Below are 24,243 nucleotides of genomic sequence, written 5' to 3'. Positions count from 1 at the left end.
TACCAGCAAAAAACAGAAAACATATTTTAAGATAAAAAAAAATCAGTGGCTGGGAAAGAGACTAAACACTAGTTCATATAACTACGTTTTCAATCTCTCACCGCACATAGCCTGGGGACGAGAATAAAAAACTAAAAACGTTTTATCCTTCCTCCCCGTACAGCGACTAGGGACGAGAGTAACTCGAGAACAACGTTACCCGCTTGAACGGAACGTTTTCTCTCCTCTCTCTCCCTCCGTCTCTATCTCTCTCTCTCTTTCTCTCTTGATTTCGCACCTAAGAGAAGAGCCCAATTATATTTCGTCAAAAAAACATGTTATTTGACTAAAGGAAAAAACAAAGGTTTTTCAAATAAAAAGTTCCTTTAAAATAGAATTTAAAACATTTAAGCTAAGAAAGAATGAACAAAACGTCAGAATCGATTTACTCTTACTGCAAAGTGAAACCGTGATACACTCTCTCCCTATCGTAACGATAGAGCGCATGTTGAACGTCCTGAACGTCAACAACTGCGTAGCATAAAAAAACTAAACGTTAGTTTATCTTTGAAAACAGTACGAAGACTATCAAAGAAATTCTTTCATAAAATATTACATTAAAAAAGTTTTAAATCCTTAGCTCTTAAAAAGCTAATTACGATATAAAGGGCTCAACGTTGATTAACTTCGGTTTCCAAGTTAGGACCGCCTAATCTCAGGAAAGGTCTATATAAACAAAACATTAAAATTATTTTTATATGTTTATAATAAATGGAAAGTTAATCGAAGAGGCCTAATAAAGGCGGAGAGATATAAAATATATAGAGGAAAATCTATAACGTGATAATATAATTACTAAAAGCCTAAACACACTTCCGTCTAAGGGAAGGGTCGGCCATTTAAAAGTGAAAGAAAGTCCATACTCTCTTTGTCACCATAATTAAATCTATCCAAAACGAGTTCAAGATTTAAGATGAAGATAAAACACCTGCATAGCGAAAGCTCAAAACTAGAATAAAGTACATCACCAATTAGTTGTGAAAAAACTCCAGTTTAGCAACAGCGAGTAAGTACGTCTTGTCGATAGCTCGACAGAGAGAAAATTGAGTCTTTGTTTACATTGAGTACTGGGTATCTGGACGACAGATGGCGCTGTTGGGCACACCCGCAACCTGTGTAGCGATCGCTGGCGAGTTTTTACCGTAGAGTTGTCTGTCGGGCAACAGAGTTGCAGCTATATAATCACCGGCTAAGTTAAATATTGAAAATTATTTTATAATTAAAATATCATTTTTAAATATTTAACTTAGCCGGTGAATATATAGCTGATTCACACCCAGGGTGGTGGGTAGAGACCAGTTAAATATGTTTACATCTTATGAGCTAAGAGTTTTTATTTCATTTTAGAAGTTATCAAAATAACAAAAACAAAATAAATAGGTACCTGGTAAGGAAGTCGACTTAGATGATTACTCTGCCTTATAAGTACGTCTTCCTTACGGAGCCTCGCGATCCTCTTAGGATGCTGACAGACCCCTAGGAGCTGAAGTATCAAGGGCTGCAACCCATACAACAGGACCTCCTCAAACCCCTAATCTGGGCGCTCTCAAGAAATGACTTTGACCACCCGCCAAATCAACCAGGATGCGAAAGGCTTCTTAGCCTTCCGGACAACCCATAAAAAACAACATTAAAAACATTTCAAGAGACAGATTAAAAGGATATGGAATTAGGGAATTGTAGTGGTTGAGCCCTCACCCACAACTGCACTCGCTGCTACGAATGGTCCCAGTGTGTAGCAGTTCTCGTAAAGAGACTGGACATCTTTCAAGTAAAATGACGCGAACACTGACTTGCTTCTCCAATAGGTTGCGTCCATTATACTTCGAAGAGATCTATTTTGCTTAAAGGCCACGGAAGTTGCTACAGCTCTAACTTCGTGCGTCTTCACCTTAAGCAAAGTTCGGTCTTCCTCACTCAGATGTGAATGAGCTTCTCGTATTAACAATCTGATAAAGTATGACAAAGCATTCTTTGACATAGGCAAGGATGGTTTCTTAACTGAACACCATAAAGCTTCAGATTGGCCTCGTAAAGGTTTGGTACACTTTAAATAGAACTTAAGAGCTCTAACAGGGCATAAGACTCTTTCTAGTTCATTGCCTACGATCTCCGATAAGCTGGGAATATCGAAAGATTTAGGCCAAGGCCGAGAAGGCAGCTCATTTTTGGCTAGAAAACCAAGTTGCAGCGAACAAGTGGCTTTTTCCGACGAAAATCCGATGTTCTTGCTGAAGGCATGAATCTCACTGACTCTTTTAGCCGAGGCTAAGCATACCAGGAAAAGAGTCTTAAGAGTGAGATCTTTCAGGGAGGCTGATTGTAACGGCTCAAACCTGTCTGACATGAGGAATCTTAGTACCACGTCTAAATTCCATCCAGGGGTAGCCAAACGACGCTCCTTGGTGGTCTCAAAAGACTTAAGAAGGTCTTGCAGATCTTTATTGTTGGAAAGATCTAAGCCTCTATGCCGGAAGACCGATGCCAACATGCTTCTGTAGCCCTTGATAGTGGGAGCTGAAAGGGATCGTCCTTTTCTCAGGAATAAGAGAAAATCAGCTATTTGAGCTACAGAGGTACTGGTCGAGGATACAGAAACTGACTTGCACCAGTCTCGGAAGACTTCCCACTTCGATTGGTAGACTCTAATGGTAGACGCTCTCCTTGCTCTAGCAATCGCACTGGCTGCCTCCTTCGAAAAGCCTCTAGCTCTCGAGAGTCTTTCGATAGTCTGAAGGCAGTCAGACGAAGAGCGTGGAGGCTTTGGTGTACCTTCTTTACGTGTGGCTGACGTAGAAGGTCTACCCTTAGAGGAAGACTTCTGGGAACGTCTACTAGCCATCGAAGTACCTCGGTGAACCATTCTCTCGCGGGCCAGAGGGGAGCAACTAACGTCAACCTTGTCCCTTCGTGAGAGGCGAACTTCTGCAGTACCTTGTTGACAATCTTGAACGGTGGGAATGCGTAGAGATCCAGATGTGACCAATCTAGGAGGAAGGCATCTATATGTATTGCTGCTGGGTCCGGGACTGGGGAGCAATAGATTGGAAGCCTCTTGGTCAGCGAGGTTGCAAAGAGATCTATGGTTGGTTGGCCCCAAGTGGCCCAAAGTCTCTTGCATACATCCTTGTGGAGGGTCCATTCTGTTGGAATTACTTGCCCTTTCCGACTGAGACAATCTGCTATGACGTTCAAGTTGCCTTGGATGAACCTCGTTACTAGGGAGATGTCTTGATCTTTTGACCAGATGAGCAGGTCCCTTGCGATCTCGTACAACGTCAGTGAGTGGGTACCTCCTTGTTTGGAGATGTACGCCAAGGCCGTGGTGTTGTCTGAGTTTACTTCCACCACTTTGCCTCGAAGGAGATACTCGAAGCTTTTCAAGGCCAGATGTACTGCCAACAGCTCCTTGCAGTTGATATGCATGCTCCTCTGACTCGAGTTCCACAGACCTGAGCATTCCCGACCGTCCAGTGTCGCGCCCCAGCCCAAGTCCGATGCGTCCGAGAAGAGAACGTGGTTGGGAGTCTGAACAGCCAGGGGAAGACCCTCTCTTAGGTTGATCTTGTCCTTCCACCAAGTCAGACAAGACTTTATCTTTTCGGAAATCGGGATCGAGACCGCTTCTAGCGTCTTGTCCTTTTTCCAGTGAAAAGTTAGATGGTATTGAAGAGGACGGAGGTGTAGTCTTCCTAGTGACACAAATTGTTCCAGGGATGACAGCGTCCCTACCAGACTCATCCACCGCCTGACTGAGCAGCGTTCCTTCTTCAGCCTCTTCTGGATGAATAGCAGGGCTTGATCTATTCTGGGGGTCGACGGAAAAGCCCGAAAAGCTAGACTGTGAATCTCCATCCCTAAATACAGAATAGTTTGGGATGGGACCAGCTGCGACTTTTCCAAATTGACTAGGAGTCCCAATTCCTTGGTCAGATCTAGAGTCCACTTGAGATCCTTCAGACAGCGACGACTGGAAGAGGCTCTGAGAAGCCAGTCGTCCAAATAAAGGGAGGCTTGGATGTCCGATAAGTGGAGGAATTTGGCCACATTCCTCATCAGCCTCGTAAACACGAGAGGAGCTGTGCTTAGGCCAAAGCACAGGGCCCGAAACTGGTAGACCACATTTTCGAAGACGAATCTCAGAAAAGGTTGGGAGTCTGAGTGAATGGGGACGTGGAAGTAGGCGTCCCTTAGGTCTAGCGAGACCATCCAGTCTTCCCTTCTGACCGCTGCTAAGACTGACTTTGTGGTCTCCATGGAGAACTTCGTCTTTGTGACAAAGACATTCAGAGCACTGACGTCTAGCACCGGTCTCCACCCTCCTGTCTTCTTTGAAACTAGGAAGAGACGGTTGTAAAATCCCGGTGATCGAAGGTCCGAGACTTTGACCACCGCTCCCTTCTCTAGCAAAAGAGACACTTCCAGTTTCAGGGCTTGTCTCTTTTCTTCCTCTCTGTACCTGGGAGAGAGATCGATGGGAGACGTTGCTTGAGGGGGTTTGCGTACAAAAGGGATTTTGTACCCCTCTCTGAGTAACTTTACAGATTGTGAATCTGCGCCTCTCCTCTCCCAGGCTTGCCAGAAGTTCTTGAGTCTGGCTCCCACTGCTGTCTGAAGTTGCGGGCAGTCAGACTCTGCCCTTGGAGGACTTGGGTCCTTTCCTCTTCCCTCGTTTCCCTTCGGCACGAGCACCTCCTCTGCTGGAGGCTCTGCCACGAAAGGGCGGAATAAAGCGAGACGCTGGAGTGTCTATCCTCGGTCTAGCGGATAATGAAGGCAAAGGGGGAGCTTTGCGAGCTGAGGACGCAACAAGATCGTGGGTGTCCTTCTGAACTAACGAAGCGGCAATTTCCTTTACCAAGACTTCAGGAAACAGGCACTTGGAAAGGGGAGCAAAGAGAAGTTCAGATCTCTGGCATGGTGTAACTCCAGCAGACAGGAACGAACAGAGAGACTCGCTTTTTAAGGACTCCGGACGTGAATGAGGCAGCTAGCTCATTGGACCCATCACGGACGGCCTTGTCCATACAGGACATAATGAGCAAAGAAATATCCTTATCTGTCGAAGAGATTTTCCTGCTCAGGGCTCCTAAGCACCAGTCTAAAAAGTTAAAGACTTCGAAAGCCCTAAAGATCCCTTTAAGAAGGTGGTCCAGGTCCGATGGTGACCAACAAATCTTCGAGCGTCTCATGGCAAGGCGGCGGGGAGAGTCTACAAGACTTGAGAAGTCGCCCTGGGCAGAGGCAGGAACTCCCAAGCCGAGAACTTCTCCCGTGGCATACCAGACGCTCGATCTAGAAGAGAGTTTAGATGGGGGAAAGGCAAATGCTGTCTTCCCTAAACTCTTCTTGGACTCTAACCAGTCTCCTAACAGCCGCAAAGCTCTCTTGGATGAGCGTGAGAGGACGAGTTTAGTAAAGGCAGGTGCGGTAGAAGGCATGCCTAATACAAACTCCGACGGCGGAGAACGAGGAGCCACAGAAATAAAATGGTCAGGAAACAACTCTTTGAATACAGCCATGACTTTTCTAAAGTCCAATGATGGTTGAGTTGCCTTGGGCTCGTCCAGTTCTGACTGTTGATCGTCTTGTTGTTCAGCAACATCCTCATCAGATAGTTCCTCATCCGAAAACTGATGAGGAAACGGCAACGGAGTGGGCAACGTCTGGTTCGCTGAGTCCGGTCGCACTGGTGCATGCGTGACGGAGCCGGACGCAACGTCATGGAACTGCTGCACAGTCTGTGAACTGTCAACAACCATGGGAGCGCGAGGACGCACAGCGTCCACCCGAGACTGTCTAGACCGTCTGGGTTGTGCAGTCGAAACCACACCGGGTTGCGGAGGTTGACGCACCGCGTCAGGTTCAGCAGCAACCTTCTCCGCATGAAAGTCCTGCATCAAGGACGTAAGCTTGGACTGCATGTCTTGCAGCAAAGCCCATTTAGGGTCTACGGGAGCAGGTGCGGCAACAGACGGGGTTAGCGACTGAAGCGGTACCGCTTTGCCTCTCTTAGGCTGTGAGCAGTCATCAGATGACGGCAACGAGTCCGAATGACCCAGTGGCTACAACCGGGACGTTGGACTTGTCCTGAAGGGACCGACTTACGCTTTAAAGGTCGTGAGACCTTGGTCCAAAGTTTCTTACGAGAAACACCTTCAGACGACGAGGTAAAAACGGGCTCTCTCGTCTTACGTAGGTAGGGGCGATCTTGGGGAGATACGCCTGATACCATGGAGGGAACGTCTGTTCGCTGATCAAGGCCTCTCGAACCCATGTGTCGTATGACATTGCTTCTCCCCTGGGCTTGGGAGCTTGCAAGAGGTCCCGGACTAGGAGGACGACAGGCACGAACAGACGAACCCTCAAGCGCAACACTGTTCACAACACTTTCACTAGGCACTTTATCACTTCCCGCGGCACTTTGGCACTTTAGCTCCTTAACATCCGCCATGAGTTGATTGCGGTCACTTGCAAGGGACTCAACTCTCTCCCCCAGGGCATGGATAGCACGCATCATGTCAGCCATCGATGGTTCCTGAGTGCTAGGAGGGGGGTTAGGAACAACCACTACAGGGGAAGGAATAGGTTGTGGGGCATGAGGAGAGGAAAAATCTATCGACCTAGAAGAACTTCTCCTAATTCTATCTCTCTCTAGCCTGCGTGTGTACTTTTCAAATTCGATAAAATCGAATTCCGAAAGGCCCACGCATTCCTCACACCGATCTTCCAATTGACAGGTTTTACCCCGACAATTGGAACAAACAGTGTGAGGGTCGAGAGAAGCCTTCGGAAGACGCCTAGAACAGTCCCTAGCATTGCATTTTCTAAACTTGGGAACTTGTGAAAGGTCAGCCATTTTGAATTGGTCAAGGGAAAATTCCAAAAACGATCTAAGTCATCAACAATGAATCCGATACAAAAAAGAGTTCAAGGATTTATTTGAAGAAAAAACCCTGCACAGCGAAAGCTCAAAACCAGAATATAGTACTTCACCAAAGATGATGGGAAAAACTCCAGGTTTCAACAGCGAGTAAAGTACGTCTTGTCGACACGTCGACAGAGAGAAAATTGAGTCTTTGTTTACATGGAGTTTGGTATCTGGCCGACAGTTGGCGCTGATGGGCACACCCGCAACCTGTATAGCGATCGCTGGCGAGTTTTTTGTACAGTTTTTTGTCTGTCGAGCAACAGAGTTGCAGCTATATATTCACCGGCTAAGTTAAATATTTAAAAAATACGTTTACTCGTACAGTATAGTAATTATAGGAACACCACTTGGCAATACTCTTAGCATATGTAAGCTGTAAATAGAAACTTATTGTGTCTGGCAACTTTTTTCTGAAGGTCACTTGAATTTAAACAACTGGTACTGTCTGGATTCCTTTCAGTGCGCTTCGGGTGTTTATGGAGAAAGGGAGGGTAATATCTTTGGCTTCTTTCAAAACAAGGAACGTAAAGAGGAGGTGATTTCTTAAGATGAAATAAATGAAACCCTTATTGAGTCTGATAATAACAAAACAATAATAATACATATATGTATATCTTTCATTCTATATTATTTAGCCTTTAGAAATAAAATAATAGTATTAATTGTTTTCTATTCCATTATTTCATTAATATTCCTACATTTAACAATAAATACAAATTATAAACATAAGAATTAATATTCACTTTGAAAAACTATCATTACTGAAATGACCGCTAACTGCAAAAACAGCAAGATGGTACGTTAGCAGCGAGGTGGTTCTGGGGGACACTTAACAGGTTTATACAGTAAGCAACATGACATTTGTAATAACCTGACATCTATTTCATATGAAACCATACTATTTGTTGATTTTTGTGGCTGGAAGTCATAGGCATGGGGTTCAGGTTGGGCAAACCCTAGGACAAAATTTAACAAAATTCGACTTACAAACAGCTTCTTGGATACTATTAAGTTTGTAAGTTGAGAACCTGTAAATATTGTTGATTCAGAAATTTGTATCTGCGTCTGAATAAACAAAACATTAAAACAATCAGTTGATGGCACCGGGAGTACGCCTGTCCTATCCAGCAGCTGAAAATAATGTGGCTTCTCAGTGTACTGTACTGTACTCTGGGTGGGGTGGGGTGGGGTTGGTGGGGGTTTGCCTTCCTTTCCATCTGCCAGTAAAGGCAGACACTTCGCTATAAATTTTAGCAGCCAAAATTCCCGCCAAGTTAAAAACATACTCCTAATAAAGGAAAAGCGTTTATATTTGTGTAGGAACAAATGGAATTACTGAGTGAGAATCCTGGTTACACATTTTTAAGTGTTATGAAGTATATCATTCATTCATGACAATTTTGCCTACACCTTACCATGTCCATTTGCTTTTTTGGGTGCCGGTTCTTGTTCTCCATCAGAATCTGAATCAGAGTCGCTTGATGAGGATGAACTGCTGTTGCTCTCCGAATCACTAGATGATTCGGACATAAAACCCTCATCCTAAAATAGCAAAACTCATTAATTACTTAGTCATTCCAAGCATGAGAATAATTCCTTATTGATAAAAATTACAATCTGGTGTTTTACAAGCAAACAATTAATTAATTAATTTTCTTCTGTGACCTTTTAAACCAAGAAAAGCTACAATTTTAAGTACAGCAAAGTATGATGCAAAGCTTAATTGCTGAAAGAAAATTCAACACTATCGACTTTACTGATGGAGTTTAATTTGGGTATTGGAGTAGTTTCTATTACAAGGTCTAATGATAGCCCAAAGGGCAAAGAGGGTGGAATATACTTTAACCACAGACAGATCTACCCTTGAAAACCTACAGTGTTTAGGAATCTGGGATATTATGAAAGGGGAAGTATATTTCAAATTTAGAAGAAGTGGGAAGGAAAGACCAGTTAACATATAGCTTACTTTGTGATTAAACAAACCAAATTAACTTGAAACAGTCCAAAAATCTGATAAATCAAAAATAAGTTTTAAACCTTTGTAAAAGAAAAAATACTGAAAAGTAACATACATACACCAATTTATTATGATAATACTGACATTGTTACCCTGTTAGAGAAGCTCAAGTCAAATGCTTTAGTAGAGGAGAAGGCTAAGAAAGTAACTCAAAATGAATAGTAATAGATATAGGAAAAATTTCCTGCAAGTCACTGACTTTTTCTTGTAAGTTGAGAAGCTTGACTAAGGTATAGCTTTTGGATAAGGACAGTACTCACAGCTCAGGCTGTAAACTACTCCATATCTAACAGCAAAGGGAACATTATTCCTCCTATTCATTATTAATAGTAAATAGGAGGAAAAGGTTACTGTGGGATTATATGTAGTATGGCTAAAAATTTAGTTAAATTATCTAAAAGGTTAAACTATGCTTATAATACCTTATTCATAAGGTTAAAGATACACATCTCCCTCACCATAACTAGATTTCATATAAAAATATTTTCACCTTGGCATTGGGGGCATTGTCATCAAAACCTAACAGCGGCATAGATCCTGGTGTGTGCGAGTTTGTATTTGGCGGAGATCTAGCATGCGGAGAAGATTTGGAGGGCAAATTTTTGGGATCAGAAGGTGATGGTCTGGAATGAGACATGCTAGAGCCACGAGATGGTGAGCTCTTGCGGGTCATTGGGTCAAGTGGAGTTGTAGGTCGCTGGGTGGTCATCCGACTGGTCACTTCCGGTCTGTAGAGAGAAAAATATTTATGAAATTTATACCTCCAGATATTAACTACCAGTAACCTCGAAGGTGTACTTCTCACCTTGCATTCTAGTTTTATTTAATCACCATGATAATGTTCACTAGAACTTTAAGAGGCGAAAATCCACCCTACTTTGGAAATACTGTAGCCTTTCAGTGAGTTTCTTGAAACTAATTAATGATGTATGGCGAGGTATTATTGTACTTTATTCTATATAATCTAAAAATAGATTTCTTTTAAAGTAATATGATATTTTGATTATAAAATAAATTTTTGAATATACTTACCCGGTGAATATATAATAGCTGACGTCTCCGACGGCTCGACAGATTCCAAAAACTCGCGAGCGATCGCCGTGAAGGTTGCGGGTGTGACCACCAGCGCCGACTATCGGCCAGATACCGCATATACTTGTAAACATCTCCAGTTCTTCTCAGTCCCCTAGGTCTCTATCGGGGAGGAAGGGAGGGCCTTTAATTTATATATTCACCGGGTAAGTATATTCAAAAATTTATTTTATAATCAAAATATCATTTTTAAATATTAAACTTAGCCGGTGAATATATAATAGCTGATTCACACCCATGGTGGTGGGTAGAGACCAGTATTAATACAATAAAGGCGTATATGCTCAAGAGTTTTTGACAATTATTCAAAAAACAGACTTAAGTATAGGTACCTGGTAAGGAAGCAGACTCTGATTATTACTCTGCCTCATTAGTCCGCTATCCTCATGAAGCCCAGCGATCCTCTTAGGATGCCGAAAGACTCCCAGGATCTGCTATAACCAGGGTGAACACCCCTATAACAGGACCTCATCAATACCCTTAATCTGGGCGTTCTCAAGAAACAATATTTTGACCACCCGCCAAATCAAAAAGATTGCGAAAGACTTCTTAGTCTCCCGTACAACCCAAAATAAGACTAAAAATTTCAAGAGTAGATTAAAAGGATATTGGGATTAAGGGAATGTAGTGGTAGAGCCTTCACCCACTACTGCACTCGCTGCTACGAATGGTCCCAGTGTGTAGCAGTCCTCATAAAGAGTCTGGACATCTTTCAAGTAATATAAAGCGAAAACCGACTTGCCTCTCTAAAAGGTCGCGTCCATAATACTTTTAATGGGTCTATTTTGCTTAAACGCTACAGAAGTTGCTATCGCTCTAACTTCATGAGCCTTGACTTTAAGTAAATTATGATCCTTCTCACTTAATTGAGAGTGAGCCTCCCGAATCAAAAGTCTAATAAAATAAGACCACGCATTCTTAGACACAGGCAAAGAGGGCTTTTTAACGGAGCACCATAAAGCCTCTGAACAAGCTCGTTGCGGTTTAGTTCTGGATAAACAAAAATTAAGAGCTCTAACGGGGCACAGCACTCTTTCAACTTCATTCCCCACAATCTCAGAAAGACTGGGGATTTCAAATGATTTAGGCCAAGGACGAGACGGAAGTTCATTCTTGGCCAAAAAAACCAAGTTGAAGAGCGCATACTGCTTTATTAGCGGAGAAACCGATGTTCTTGCTAAAAGCATGTATCTCACTAACCCTTTTAGCCGAAGCCAAGCTCACCAAAAAAAAAAGTGTCTTGAGGGTAAGATCCTTCAGGGAGGCTGAATTTAATGGTTCAAACCTGTCTGACATAAGGAACTGTAGAACCACGTCCAAGTTCCAAGCAGGAGTCGAAATATGACGCTCCTTGGAAGTCTCGAAAGACTTAAGCAGGTCTTGGAGATCTTTGTTATTAGAAAGATCCAAACCCTTATGCCTGAAAACAGAAGCTAACATGCTTCTGTAGCCTTTAATGGTAGATGCAGAGAGGGAGCAACCGTTTCTCAGATAAGGCAGAAAATTCACAATCTGCGCTACAGAGGCACTTGGAAGAGGAAATAGAGGAGGACTTGCACCAGTCTCTAAATACCTCCCATTTCGACTGATAGATCCTGATGGTAGAGGATCTTCTAGCCCTCGCGATCGCTCTAGCTGCCTCCTTCGAAAACCCTCGAGCTCAAGAGAGTCTTTCGATAGTCTGAAGGCAGTTAGACGAAGCGTGGGGAGGCTTTGATAAAATCTCTTTACGTGAGGCTGTCGCAAGAGATCCATCCGTAACGGCAGACTTCTTGGAACGTCTACCAGCCATAGAAGTACCTCTGTGAACCACTCTCTCGCGGGCCAGAGTGGAGCAACCAAAGTCAACCTGGTCCCTTCGTGAGAGGTGAACTTCTGCAGCACCTTGTTTAGGATCTTGAAAGGTGGAAAGGCATAAACGTCCAGGTGAGACCAGTCCAGCAGGAAAGCGTCTATGTGGGCTGCCTCTGGATCTGGAACTGGAAAGCAGTAAGTCGAGAGCCTCTTTGTCAGAGAAGTCGCAAAAAGATCTATGGTGGGTTGACCCCATGTCATCCATAGCTTCTCGCACACAGTCTTATGCAACGTCCACTCCATGGAGATGACTTGTCCTCTTCTGCTGAGGCAGTCCGCCAAGACATTCATTTTTCCTTGCACAAATCTCGCCAAAGGAGAGATGTTACTTGCCTTAAATGGAGTTCCTTCTGATCCGTGGATCAAAGACCCGAGCATTCCAGACTGTCCAGTGGAGCTCCCTAACCCAAATTCGATGCATCTGAATACAACACATGGTTTGGGTTCTTGATCGCAAGAGAAAGACCTTCTCGAAGTCTGATGTTGCTGTCCCACCAAGTCAGACATGTCTAGACTGAGTTGGAGATTGGGAAAGAGATACTCTCTAAGCCCTTCTCCTTGTTCCAATGGTTTAGGTGAAATTGGAGAGGGCATAGGTTGAGTCTCCCCAGAGAGATAAACTACTCCAGCGATGAAAGAGTTCCCACGAGGCTAGTTCAAACTCTTACAGAGCAACTGTTTTTCTCTTGCAAGTGAAGGACTTTTAACAGAGCTTGTTCCATTCTTGTGGGAGACAAAAAGGCCCGAAAAAACAGACACTGTATCTCCATTCCCAAATAAAGAATAGTCTGGGATGGGGTACTGTAAGTTACGACTTCTCTACGTTCACTATGAGACCTAGCTCCTTGGTTAGGTCTAATGTCCATTAGAGGCTCTCCAGACAGCGATATAATGACGACGCCCTGATTAGCCAGTCGTCAAAATAAAGGGAGGCTCTGAATCCTCAAAAAATGTAGAAAGCTTGCTACATTTTGCAAGGGCCTTGTAAAAACCAAAGGAGCAGGAATGAGGCCGAAGTACAGTGCTCGACATTGGTACATTACTTTCCCGTCCACAAACCTCAGATGTTGTAGAAAGTTTGGATGAATCGGGATGTGGAAGTATGCATCCTGAAGGTCGAGAGAGACCCTCCAGTCGCCTTCCCTTACAGATGCCAAGACAGATTTGGTAGTCTTCATCGTGAAGTTTGTCTTGACAATGAACTCATTGAGCGCACTTACATCTTAAGTACTCCTGCAGTGAACGTGGCTGCCAGATCATTGGAGCCATCCCTGATAGCCTTGTTCCTGCAGTGAACGTGGCTGTCAGATTATTGGAGCCATCCCTGATAGCCTTGTTCATGCATGACATAATTGTACAGCAATACATTGACAGCTGGAGAGACCTTCTTACTTAAGGCTCCCAGGGACCAATCCAACAAATAAAAACTTCAAACGCTCGAAAAACTCCTAACAGGAGATGGTCTAGCTCTGAAGCCGACCATAAAATCTTGGAGCGTCTCATGGCCAGGCGACGGGGAGAGTCTATGAGGCTTGAGAAGTCTCCCTGGGCAGAGGCAGGAACTCCCAAGCCGAGAACTTCTCCCGTGTCATACCAGACACTCGCTCTAGAAGCCAGTTTAAAAGGAGGGAAAGCAAAGGCTGTCTCCCCCAAACTCCTCCTGGTGATCAACCAGTCGCCTAGCAAACGTAAAGCTCTCTTAGAAGAGCGAGAGAGCACTAGCTTAGAAAACGACGGCTTCGAAGTAGCTAGGCCTAGCGTAAACTCTGACGAAGGCGAACGAGGAGCAGCAGTTACAAAATGGTCCGGAAAAAGATCCTTAAAAATCAGCATGATTTTTTTTTAAAGTCCATAGAGGGCTGAGCAGCTTTAGGCTCCTCTCCGTCTGACAAAGTCCCCAAAGGAATATCAGTAGGAGGAGGAACAGCAACTTCCTCATCTGAAGGAACCTCGTCCGACAATTGCCGAGTCTCATGAAAAGGAGAGACCTGCCGCGGCGGCAACGCTTGACAGGCAATGTCAACAAGCAAAGGAGCAGCAGTAGCAGTAGAGGAAGCGACGTCACGCCGCTGCTGAAAGGACTGAAATCCTTGTGACTGACCAACAACAACAACTGAAGTTGATTGACGCTCGACGTCACGTCGGAACTGCCTTGACTGCATAGACTGAGCAGGCAAAACAACCTTCGACTGCGGTGATTGACGCTCAACGTCAAGTCGAGGCAACTGAGCCGGTCGGCGAACGTCAGGTCGGGGCTGCGGCGGCAGCGGCTGAACGTCAACACGAGACTGCGGCAGCGGCTGAAAGTCAACACGAGACTGCAGCGAGGGAGGATCCATGTCACGTGACTGACGTGAAAAACTACTGACATCACGTTTCAAAGTACAAGAAACGTCAGCACTAACGTCAAACGGACGAGTAAATGCTCGTTTGGGCGGCTGACGGCCAGAGTCTCGTTTAGCGTAACGGCGACTCGAAAGCGAAGGTTCATCGTGAACCTGCTCAACGTCATACTTCTCCATAAGGGAGGCAAGCTTAGTCTGCATGTCCTGCAGGACAACCCATTTAGGATCAACGGGAGTCGGAACGGGCCGAGACGACGGTAACGTCTGTGTTGGCAAAACATTGCCTTTACCGCGACCCTCGGACCCCGTGTTACGCTTGCTTTTAATAGGCGAACAGTCTTCCGACGACTGCAAAGGGTCAGAGCTGTCCCAATGGCTACAGCCAGGACGCTGGACCTGTCCTCAAGGGACTGACTTTCGCTTCAAGAGACTAGAAACCTTGCGCCAAGGTTTCTTTTGCGAAAAGTCTTCGGATGACGAGGAGAACACAGTCTCACCCGTCTTATGGTAAGGGCGATCTTGACGAGAAACGTCCGATACCAAAGAGGGAACGTCTGTACGTTGGTTAAAGCCTCTCGTCTCCTTAAGTCCTACGACATTACTTCTCCCTGGTGCAGGGGAGCCTGAAAGAGTTCTCGGACTAGGGGAGCGACAAGCACGAACAAACGAACCCTCCGCAACACAGAACATGTTTTTTGCACTTACTTCACTGATATCGTATTTTTCAATAATTTCACATTAGGCATGAATAAAACTAATTTCTACCTGAAGCACGCAATTCTCCCTTACATCAAAAGGTTATACTTGTGAAATGAGTCGTATAATGTAAGCACATTAGTACAAAATGAAACACACATGCAAAAATCAATAAACATATACATATATATCGAATAAAACGGAAATATATAAAGTTAAAAAGGATCAGTGACTGGGGAGGGGACTAAACACTAGTTCACTACTACGTTTTCAATCTCTCACCGTACAGTGCCTTAGGACGAGAATAAAAACTAAAAACGTTTTATCCTCTCTCCCCGTACAGAGACTTGGGACGAGAGTAAAAAAAAAAACTGAATCGAGAACAACGTTACTCGCTCCCAAACTCCTTGTACAGAGACTTGGGACGAGAATAAAAATCGGATCGTTCTCTCTTTCTCTCTCAATCTCCGTCTCTCTCTCTCTCTCTCTCTCTCTTGTCACACACAAGAGAATTGCCCACTCACCCTTCGTTAATAAACAGGTTATTTGACCAAAGGAAAAAACTGAAAGGACTAAGAAATTGAAAATTAACAAGTTCCTTTAAATTAGTATCTAAAACACTTCAGTTTGAAAGAAGAATGAACAAAACGTCAAAATCGATTTACTCTTTCTGCAAAGTGAAACCGTGATTCTCTCTTTCTCTATCGTAACGATAGAGCGCAAACTGCGTAGCATAAATAAACCAAACGTTAGTTCATTTTTGAAAAAAACAGCACGAAGACTATTCAAAGAATATATTTCTTAAAATATTTTCTAAAAAATATTCATTTCATAACTCTTACAGAGCAATTTATTTAAACTTAACGAAAATAAAAGTTGAATGGGCTCAACGTTGTTTAACTTCGGTTTCCAAGTTAGGACCGCCTACTCTCGGACTAGGGGAGGAATAGGTAAGGCCGCATATAAACAAAACATAAAATTTATCTTGATGTTTAGTATAAATGGAAAGCTAATCGAAGAGGCCTAATAAAGGCGGGTGAGATATAAAATATATAGAGGAAAATCTATAAATATCAACAATAATTTATAACGTGATAAAATAATTACTAAAAGCCTTAAACACACTTCCGTACACTGAGGGAAGGGTCGGCCATCTTTACTCTATGGAAAAACCAGAGATAAAAAAAAAAGCAAGGGCAAAACACTTTTCCTCTCCTTTCAAAAGCATTTCTTTTGAAGATAGTATTGAATAATCCAACACGGCGAAAGCAATACAGTGAACCCTCGCTACTTCGCGGTTCGACCATCGCGGATTCACCACTTCGCGGATTTTTTCCATAACCCATATAAATACAGTAACATATGTATATATATATGTATGCATGTATTTATGTATATATGTATGTATGTATATATGTAGGTATGTATATATGTAGGTATGTATATATATATATATATATATATATATATATATATATATATATATATATATATATATATATATATATATATACACACACTTATATATATATATATATATATATATATATATATATATATATATATATATATATATGTATATATATATATATGTATATATATACAGTATATACATACACATATATATATATATATATATATATATATATTTATATATATATATATATATATATATATATATATATATATACATACACTTATATATATATATATATATATATATATATATATATATATATATATATATATATATATATATCTAAAGTAGGAAGATGTGATGTAGTTCTAAGGGAATAGTATGGGAAATATGTCTGGGTAATAAGCAAAGCTCTACCTCCAGTTTGTTTCTTCATTATGATCAGAGATAAATGTAAACAAAACATTGGTTGCCATTTTTTAATGTGCTTTTTAGCGTGTTTAGGAAACGCATGATATAAAATTGCCTTTAATATTTGTGCCTGTTTTAGTTTAGGGTACTGTAGTACATGCATTAAGTGTTCTGTACATTAAAGGGTAGTTTAACAGTACTACGTACAAGGGAAGGTTTTAAAAGTCTGAATATACATGTTGAATAAATAGGTAAATATGGTGTCACTACTTCGCGGATTTTCACCTATCGCGGCCGCGTCTGGAACCTATCTACCGCGATAAACGAGGGTTCACTGTAAAACCAAAACCAAGTACTTCACCAATTCGGTAGAAAACTCGAGGTCATAAAGCGAGTGGAACCAACTTGTCGACAAGACCGACAGAGAAGAACTGGAGATGTTTACAAGTATATGCGGTATCTGGCCGATAGTCGGCGCTGGTGGTCACACCCGCAACCTTCACGGCGATCGCTCGCGAGTTTTTGGAATCTGTCGAGCCGTCAGAGACGTCAGCTATTATATATTCACCAGCTAAGTTTAATATTTAAAATTGTATTTTCCTAACTACTGTATAGAAACCAGTCTTTTAATAAGAGTATGATTTCAGTGTAGCTGGAACTCGGCTATTAAAATTAATGAAGTATATCTAAAAATAATTCTGTAATAAAAATCCCATTTTTAAATATGTAACTTCCCTGGTAGTTACATATATAAAGCTAATTGACACCATTGGTGGGGGGTAGAAAACCTCATCCCATCGGGAATTCGTATGATTAGTAGTACCAATAATCTAGTTCTTACCTGATAAGGAAGCTGGCTTCATAGTTATTCTGCCTCATTTGCCTGCATTCCTTAAGAGACTCGTCGATCCACCCAGGGGGCTGTAAAAGTCTCTGTGGGGCTGCCACATGGTCCTCGACCTCAACGTGGCTAGACCTCCACCCTTGCTACCCTGGCATGGCCATGGATAATGATTCTGACCACCTACTCCAGAGTTAAAAACACACATCATAAAACACTAACTTGACTTGCATCCCAGACTGTGGAAGGCTGCAACAACCTTCACAGACAGCCTGTGAACACAAGTACTGTACAAGAAAAAAGCAAAGGTATATAATAAAAAAAGGTTATAGGGAAGAGGCAGTAGACCCTTCTCCAACTACGACGCTGGAGGTAACATAAGGACCCGGGGAACAACGATCTTCATATAGTGTCTGGACATCCTTGAGATAACAGTCTGTGAAGATTGATTTACTTTGCCAGAAAGTAGCCTCCAAAATTGACTTCATTGACCTATTGTGCTTGTAAGCCATAGAAGTTGCTACAGCTCTAACCTCATGTGGTTTTACCTTAAGGATAGGGAAAACTTCTACTTCACCATTCTGGTGAGCTTCCCTTATCAAATCCTTAATGAAAAAAGCCAGGGTATTCTTTGATAAAGGCAAAGAGGGCTTCCTAACCGAGCACCAGAGGTTGTCTGCTTGTCCTCTCAGGTGTTTGGACGCGTGCAGATAAAAATTTTTAGAGTTCTCACTGGACAAAGGCCTCTCTCCTTTTCCCGTCCAATTAAGTGAGATAGCTCTGGGATGGTAAAAGATCTTGGCCAAGGTCGATAAGGATTCTCGTTTTTGGCGAGAAAGCCTAGGTGAAGGGAGCAAACTGCATTGTCTCCATTAAAGCCCACCTTCTTGCTGATGGCTTGTAACTCACCTATTCTTTTGGCTGTAGCCAATGCAATTAGGAATAGAGTCTTTTTGGTAAGATCCTTCCAAGAATCCTTGTCAAGGGGTTCAAATCTACTTGAGGTCAAAAAGGCCAGGACTACATCCAGATTCCAAGAGGGGGTTGGATTGTCCTTTCTCTTAGCGGTCTCAAAAGTTCTAATGAGATCAGAGAGATCCTTGTTACCTGACCCGTCAATGTGTCTGTGACGAAAGACGGAGGCTAACATGCTGCAGTAACCTTTGAAGGTAGGTACAGCCAGCTTCTCTTTTGTTCGCAGATGCAACAGAGAGTCTGTTATTTGGGCTATTGAGGTACTGGTAGAGGAAAGTTGTTAGTCCTGCACCATTCTCTAAACCCGTACCACTTATATTGATTAACTCTAAGAGTGGAAGTCCTTCTAGCTCTCGCGATAGCTCGTGTAGCTTCTCTTGAAAGGCCCTTCGCTCTTGCCAGCTTTTCGGTAGAGAAAAACAGTCAGATTGAGAGCGGGGAGATTCTGATGGTACCTCTCTATGTGTGGCTGTTTGAGTAGATTGCTCCGACTTGGTAACGCTTCTGGTGGTATCTACCAGCCACTCAAGGTCTCATGGGCCAAAACGGAGCTATCAGGGTCATGCGGGCGTTGTGCGATTCCTTGAACTTTTTCAGGACTCTGTCCAGGATCTTGAATGGTGGAAAAGCGTACACGTTTAGGTCCCCCCAGTCCAAGAGAAAAAACGTCCACTGCAGCTGCTTCCTGGTCTGGGACTGGAGAGCAATACACTGGCAACCTCTTTGTTAACTGTGTAGCGAAGAGGTCTATCGAGGGTTGACCCCACAACATCCAAAGGCTGGTGTACATCTCGTGATTTAGGGTCCACTCTGTAATCAGAACTTGTCCTCCTCTGCTGAGAAGGTCCGCCCTGACGTTCTTTTCCCCTTCTATAAAGCGAGTTATCAGGGTTATGTCCCTCGCTTTCGCCCACAGTAGTAGATCTCTCGCAGCTTCGTAAGCGAGTCTGAACGAGAGCCTCCCTGCTTCTTGATGTAGGCCAACGCTGTGGTGTTGTCTGCGTTGACTTGAACTAAGTTTCCTTGGACTTCCTCCTGAAAGTGTATTAGTGCTAGGTGAATGACCACTAGCTCCTTGATGTTTATATGCCATTCCCTCTGAGACTCTTCCCACAGACTCGATATCTCGGCCTTCCCCAGTGTTGCACCCCACCCCATATCTGAGGCGTCGGAATACAACACTAGGTCGGGGTGCCTCTGATAAAGTTCGAGCTCCAGGAGTTTGTTGGCATTGTGTCATCAACTCAAGTGATTCCTGATCCTCAGAGGAATCGACAACCATTTATCTAGACCTTGACCTCTCGTCAAAAATTTGCAAGATGGAATTGAAGAGGCCGTAAATGAAGTCTCCCCAGGGATACGAACTGCTTGATCGATGAGAGGGTACCCAGTGGACTCATCCATTCTCCTACCGAGCAGGACCGTATGTCTGGAAGTGTCGCACCTTCTCTAGGCAATCTAGAATGCGTTTCGGGGCTGGAAAAGCCTGAGAAACCACTGACTGAATCCTCATCCCCAGGTAGATGATGTTTGCGAGAGAGTCAATTGAGATTTTGCTAGGTTCACCACTAGACCTAGCCGTTTATATCGTCAAGGACATTGTAATTGAAGACCCTCCAGACACTTTCTTGCGACCTGGCTCTGAGTAGCCAATCGTCCAGGTACATTGATATCCGTACTCCCTTCAAATGTAGCCAGCGAGCCATGTTGACAACCACTCGGGTGAAAACGTAGGGAGCCGTGCTCAGTCCAAAACAGTGCTTTGAACTGACAAGTAGTTTCTTGGAACACGAATCTCAGAAAATTTCTGTAGTTCGGGTGTATCGAAATGTGGAGATATGCATCCTGCAGATCTAACAACACCATCCAGTCTCCCTCTCTGGTGCCTGCTAGGACTGACGCAGAAGACTCCAAGGTAAACTTTACTTGCTTATGAACTTGTTCAGAGGACTTACGTCCAGAACAGGTCTCCAACCCCCTAGTTCTACGGAACTACAAAAAGTCTGTTGTAAAATCCCTCTGACGAGAGGACTTCTACCACTTCTATTACTGCTTTTGACAGCATCTGGTTAACCTGCTCTTGCAAGAGCTGTTGCCAGTAGTGGAAAACTTGTGTCTGGAGATTGAGATCACTTTTTGGGTTTTGGTTGCTGTTTGGGGTTGAGGTTGACCTCCAGCAGCCATTCTCTGGTCTCTTTTAGACAAGCTCTCCCACGAAAGGGCGGACGCGTGGGAGGAACTTCCTTCTCCTTCCTGGCTAAAAGGTTAGTCGGAAGCACTTCCTCGCAGTCCTTGAAAGGAGATCAAGGTGAAGACCTCAATTGTTCTGAAGATGTCCTTGACTGAACTACGTGAGGCGTCAACGAAAAGGAAAAGTCTCCTTGGAAAAAAGGTAGGAACTTCCAAACCGAGAACCTACCCAGGCTTGTACCACACACAGGATCTAGAAGCCAATCTCGTAGGGGGAAAGGAAAAGGTCCTTCCTTGTTCTTTCTCTTGAGAATCCAATCGTTCATAGTCAAAAAAGACCTTTAGACCAATCTGGCTAACACTGTTTCCTTGAAAGAGGAAGATTCCTGGGGTCTGCCCTTCAAAAACTGCGAGGGCGGGCTCTGAGGCATAGGCTGAGTAAAGTCCTCTGGGTATAGTGAAGTTAGAACCGTCAGTAACTTTTTAAGGTCGGCTGCCTGCCGCGTATCCTGGGATTCCTTCTCTAAAACTTCGGCTAAGGGAATATCGATCCCCTGAGTCGAATGGGTAGGAGACAAAACCGCGTCATCCTGTTGGTTATCGTCTTCCACAAAAATGTCATCCTGTTGTGAAGGAACATCGTGTAGGATACTATCCATTTGCGAGGAAGCGTCACGCTTGTGTCCCGCATGTCTTGAAGGAGTCAAGTTCAAGTGCTTCCAGCATAAGTCCATCATGCTGTATGTTAACAGCGTGACGCGAGGAAGCGTTCGTTGCACGTCCAGAGAGTCGCGAAGGAGAGACAACAACTTGTCTATCATGCTGCGGGGACAAGGCATGACTGCATGCGTCCAGATTGCTGCATGCGTCCAGATTGCTGCATGCGTCCAGGCTGCCATGAGGTTCCAGCGTGCTGCATGCGTCCAGCATGCTGTTGACGCGAGGAGGCGTAAGAAGCGCGTCCAGCATGACGCGAAGGAGACAACTGCTTGTATATCATGCTGTGGAGATAAAACCTGACTGCATGCGTCCAGACTGCTGCATGCGTCCAGGTTGCCGTGAGCTTCCAGTGTGTTGTATGCGTCAAGAATGCCGCGAGGGAGCGTCCATGAGCACTGCATCTCGCGTGCGTTCTTACCGCGAGCGCACTTGGAACTATGACGTTCGCGATCCTGACGCGGGGAAGCGGCCCGCTCGCATGCGTCCAGAATGCTGCGAGAACTCATCCTGCTTGTGTGGGTCCTTCTCAACGCTCGGTTCCATGACGAGCAACTCTCTTGTCTAGCAGGAAGGGAAAACTTAAAACGCCAGATTCGCGTCAACCGACGGCGAGGATAACACTTTTACCTCGCCTTTCCAATAGCGAGGGTGAGCGTACTGGGATACGTCAACAGGATCGCTCGAGGGGACGTTCGTTCGCTGATCAAGGTCTAACATCTCCCTTCGCCTTTTGATTTTCCTTCTCCCAGGGGTTGGGGAGCATGGAAGAGGTCCCGGGTTAGGAGTATGACGGACACGAACGAACGCACCCTCCACTGCAATGCGTCATTTTACGTGCCACTGAACACTAGCACTTTTAACTATTCACATTAGATCATAATAGACCTGCCCGTTGCGAGAGACTATACTCCGCCAAGGATTAGAAAGAAAATACAATAGGTTATATGATTAATATTAGTATTCTCAAAATTGAAATATTAAATAACGATACAAGTATTGTGAAACAATAACGATCGTCAAGAGTACTACGTAGCATAAATTGACTGTACTGTACGCTCATGAAATCTCTATATATATCGAAAATTAACTAAAGGAAATATACTAATAGGACAAATATATACTTAGAAATAATATATTTCCCTACATTATAAAAATTAGAATACTTATGCTTACTAAGTTAATATTTTAAAAATTTCTTGCAAGAAAAAGAAAATAATTCACATAAGGCAAGTCATATCAAGTAGGTTACGTCACAGGATCGTGACGTCATCGCAATGGCGGACTGATTTCCTTCAAGGCGTTCAGATCTCACCCTGCTAAGAGTTTACGTCACATAATTGCGACATCATAATGTTTAATGTTTTTCTTCCATTATATCTTTAAGAGTTGTTCGTTAGTTAATAAAGTAGGGGGAAAACATTCCTTGATCCTATCCATTTCAATTTTACGAACATAGGAAAGAAAACAAACACACATGCCCTCTGCTACATAATGTGTCGGAATCAAGAGCAGCTTGAAAGCCGGTCTAGCCCTACACACAACACACAAAGTTTAACAACAGAGGAGCCATCTTGAAAATCAAGTTAAATTAAACTATACAAGTTGGACCAACAAAAAAACTAATCTTATTTCGTGTGAATAGGAAAACCCAATATCCTCGATAGTTGAAAGGCAGCGAAAGCCATTAACAATAATCAGACAAAAGGTACTTCACCAAATTGTAGAATAAAGTAATATATCAGCGAAACGAATTTCCTAGGTGTTGATTTGATCAACGGCATGGAATTTCTGAGGAATGTTGGGAATAGTTCTGGTAACCTATAAGAGATGGCGGTCATGTATGACCACCTACTGTCATGGCGGCGATTGCTGCGAAATTTGAATTTCTGCCGTGGGCGCGACGAAACGCGGGATTTAAGCTATATATATATGTAACTACCAGGGAAGTTACATATTTAAAAAGAACGAGTGTAAAGCAACAGTCTAAATGGCCTAAGCCTTGAAAGGAGAGAGAGATGTCTGCACTCTACCAGCCTAAAGCTAAAAGTAATGTGGTTCATTGAACAGTGAGTAGATATAGTTGGCTGGGTACCCCTCAGCCAACCACTATAAGTGGTTAGGTAGTGTTGCCCCCCTGCACTTTAAATCTAATGCCACACTTTAAATCTAATGGCTGCCTTCCAGCTCTGTCGAAAGTATATCCACTATAAATATTGTAAGGTTTGTTAGTATGGGAACAAATGACTGTATGCATGCTTTCATCTTCAAGACCGTAAGTGGAACAAATATTTAAATTGATCAACTTTGAAAGCTCAAAACGGTACAAGCTCATGAGGACTTAAGTTGATTAACCTCTTGAACCTTACTATCATTGAACAAGATAGCTACTCAAAATCTTTAATCTGGCTAGTGTTATTCCAAACCTACATACAGTATAGTGCTAGGCTGAATATAAATAGCCATTTATATCCTTTCACATTCATCAATGATTAACATGAATGCTGGGCCATCCAAAATGTATGGCTTATTTGTGTTAAAATTTGTGTATGGGCCTTAAACTACTGTGCTCTATTCATTTACAGTTTTTTCCAATACAGTATAATAAGCTGTTTACTTTAATGGGGTAACCCATTGCTAAATCATAGATACATCCTGTGCAAACAAATATGGAGTTTTTATGATAAAACAAAGTTTTATGAATACTTACCTGGCAGT

General features: G+C 43.2%; 1 protein-coding gene across 1 annotated transcript in view; it reads right to left on the bottom strand.

The window, feature by feature from the left end:
* Positions 1–24,243, bottom strand: part of LOC137628641 (ELL-associated factor 1-like) — an 82,229-nt gene that overhangs the window by 19,699 nt on the left and 38,287 nt on the right. The window contains exons 3-4 of the mRNA XM_068359797.1: positions 9,478–9,715; positions 8,386–8,512 (exon numbers count right to left, since the gene is read on the bottom strand). Of these exons, the coding sequence (XP_068215898.1) occupies positions 8,386–8,512; positions 9,478–9,715 (365 nt within the window). The remainder of the gene's footprint in view (positions 1–8,385; positions 8,513–9,477; positions 9,716–24,243) is intronic.

The sequence above is a fragment of the Palaemon carinicauda genome, chromosome 2 (genome assembly GCF_036898095.1).
Source record: "Palaemon carinicauda isolate YSFRI2023 chromosome 2, ASM3689809v2, whole genome shotgun sequence".
NCBI classification, from domain to species: domain Eukaryota; kingdom Metazoa; phylum Arthropoda; class Malacostraca; order Decapoda; family Palaemonidae; genus Palaemon; species Palaemon carinicauda.
This window is presented reverse-complemented; position numbering and strand designations above follow the sequence as displayed.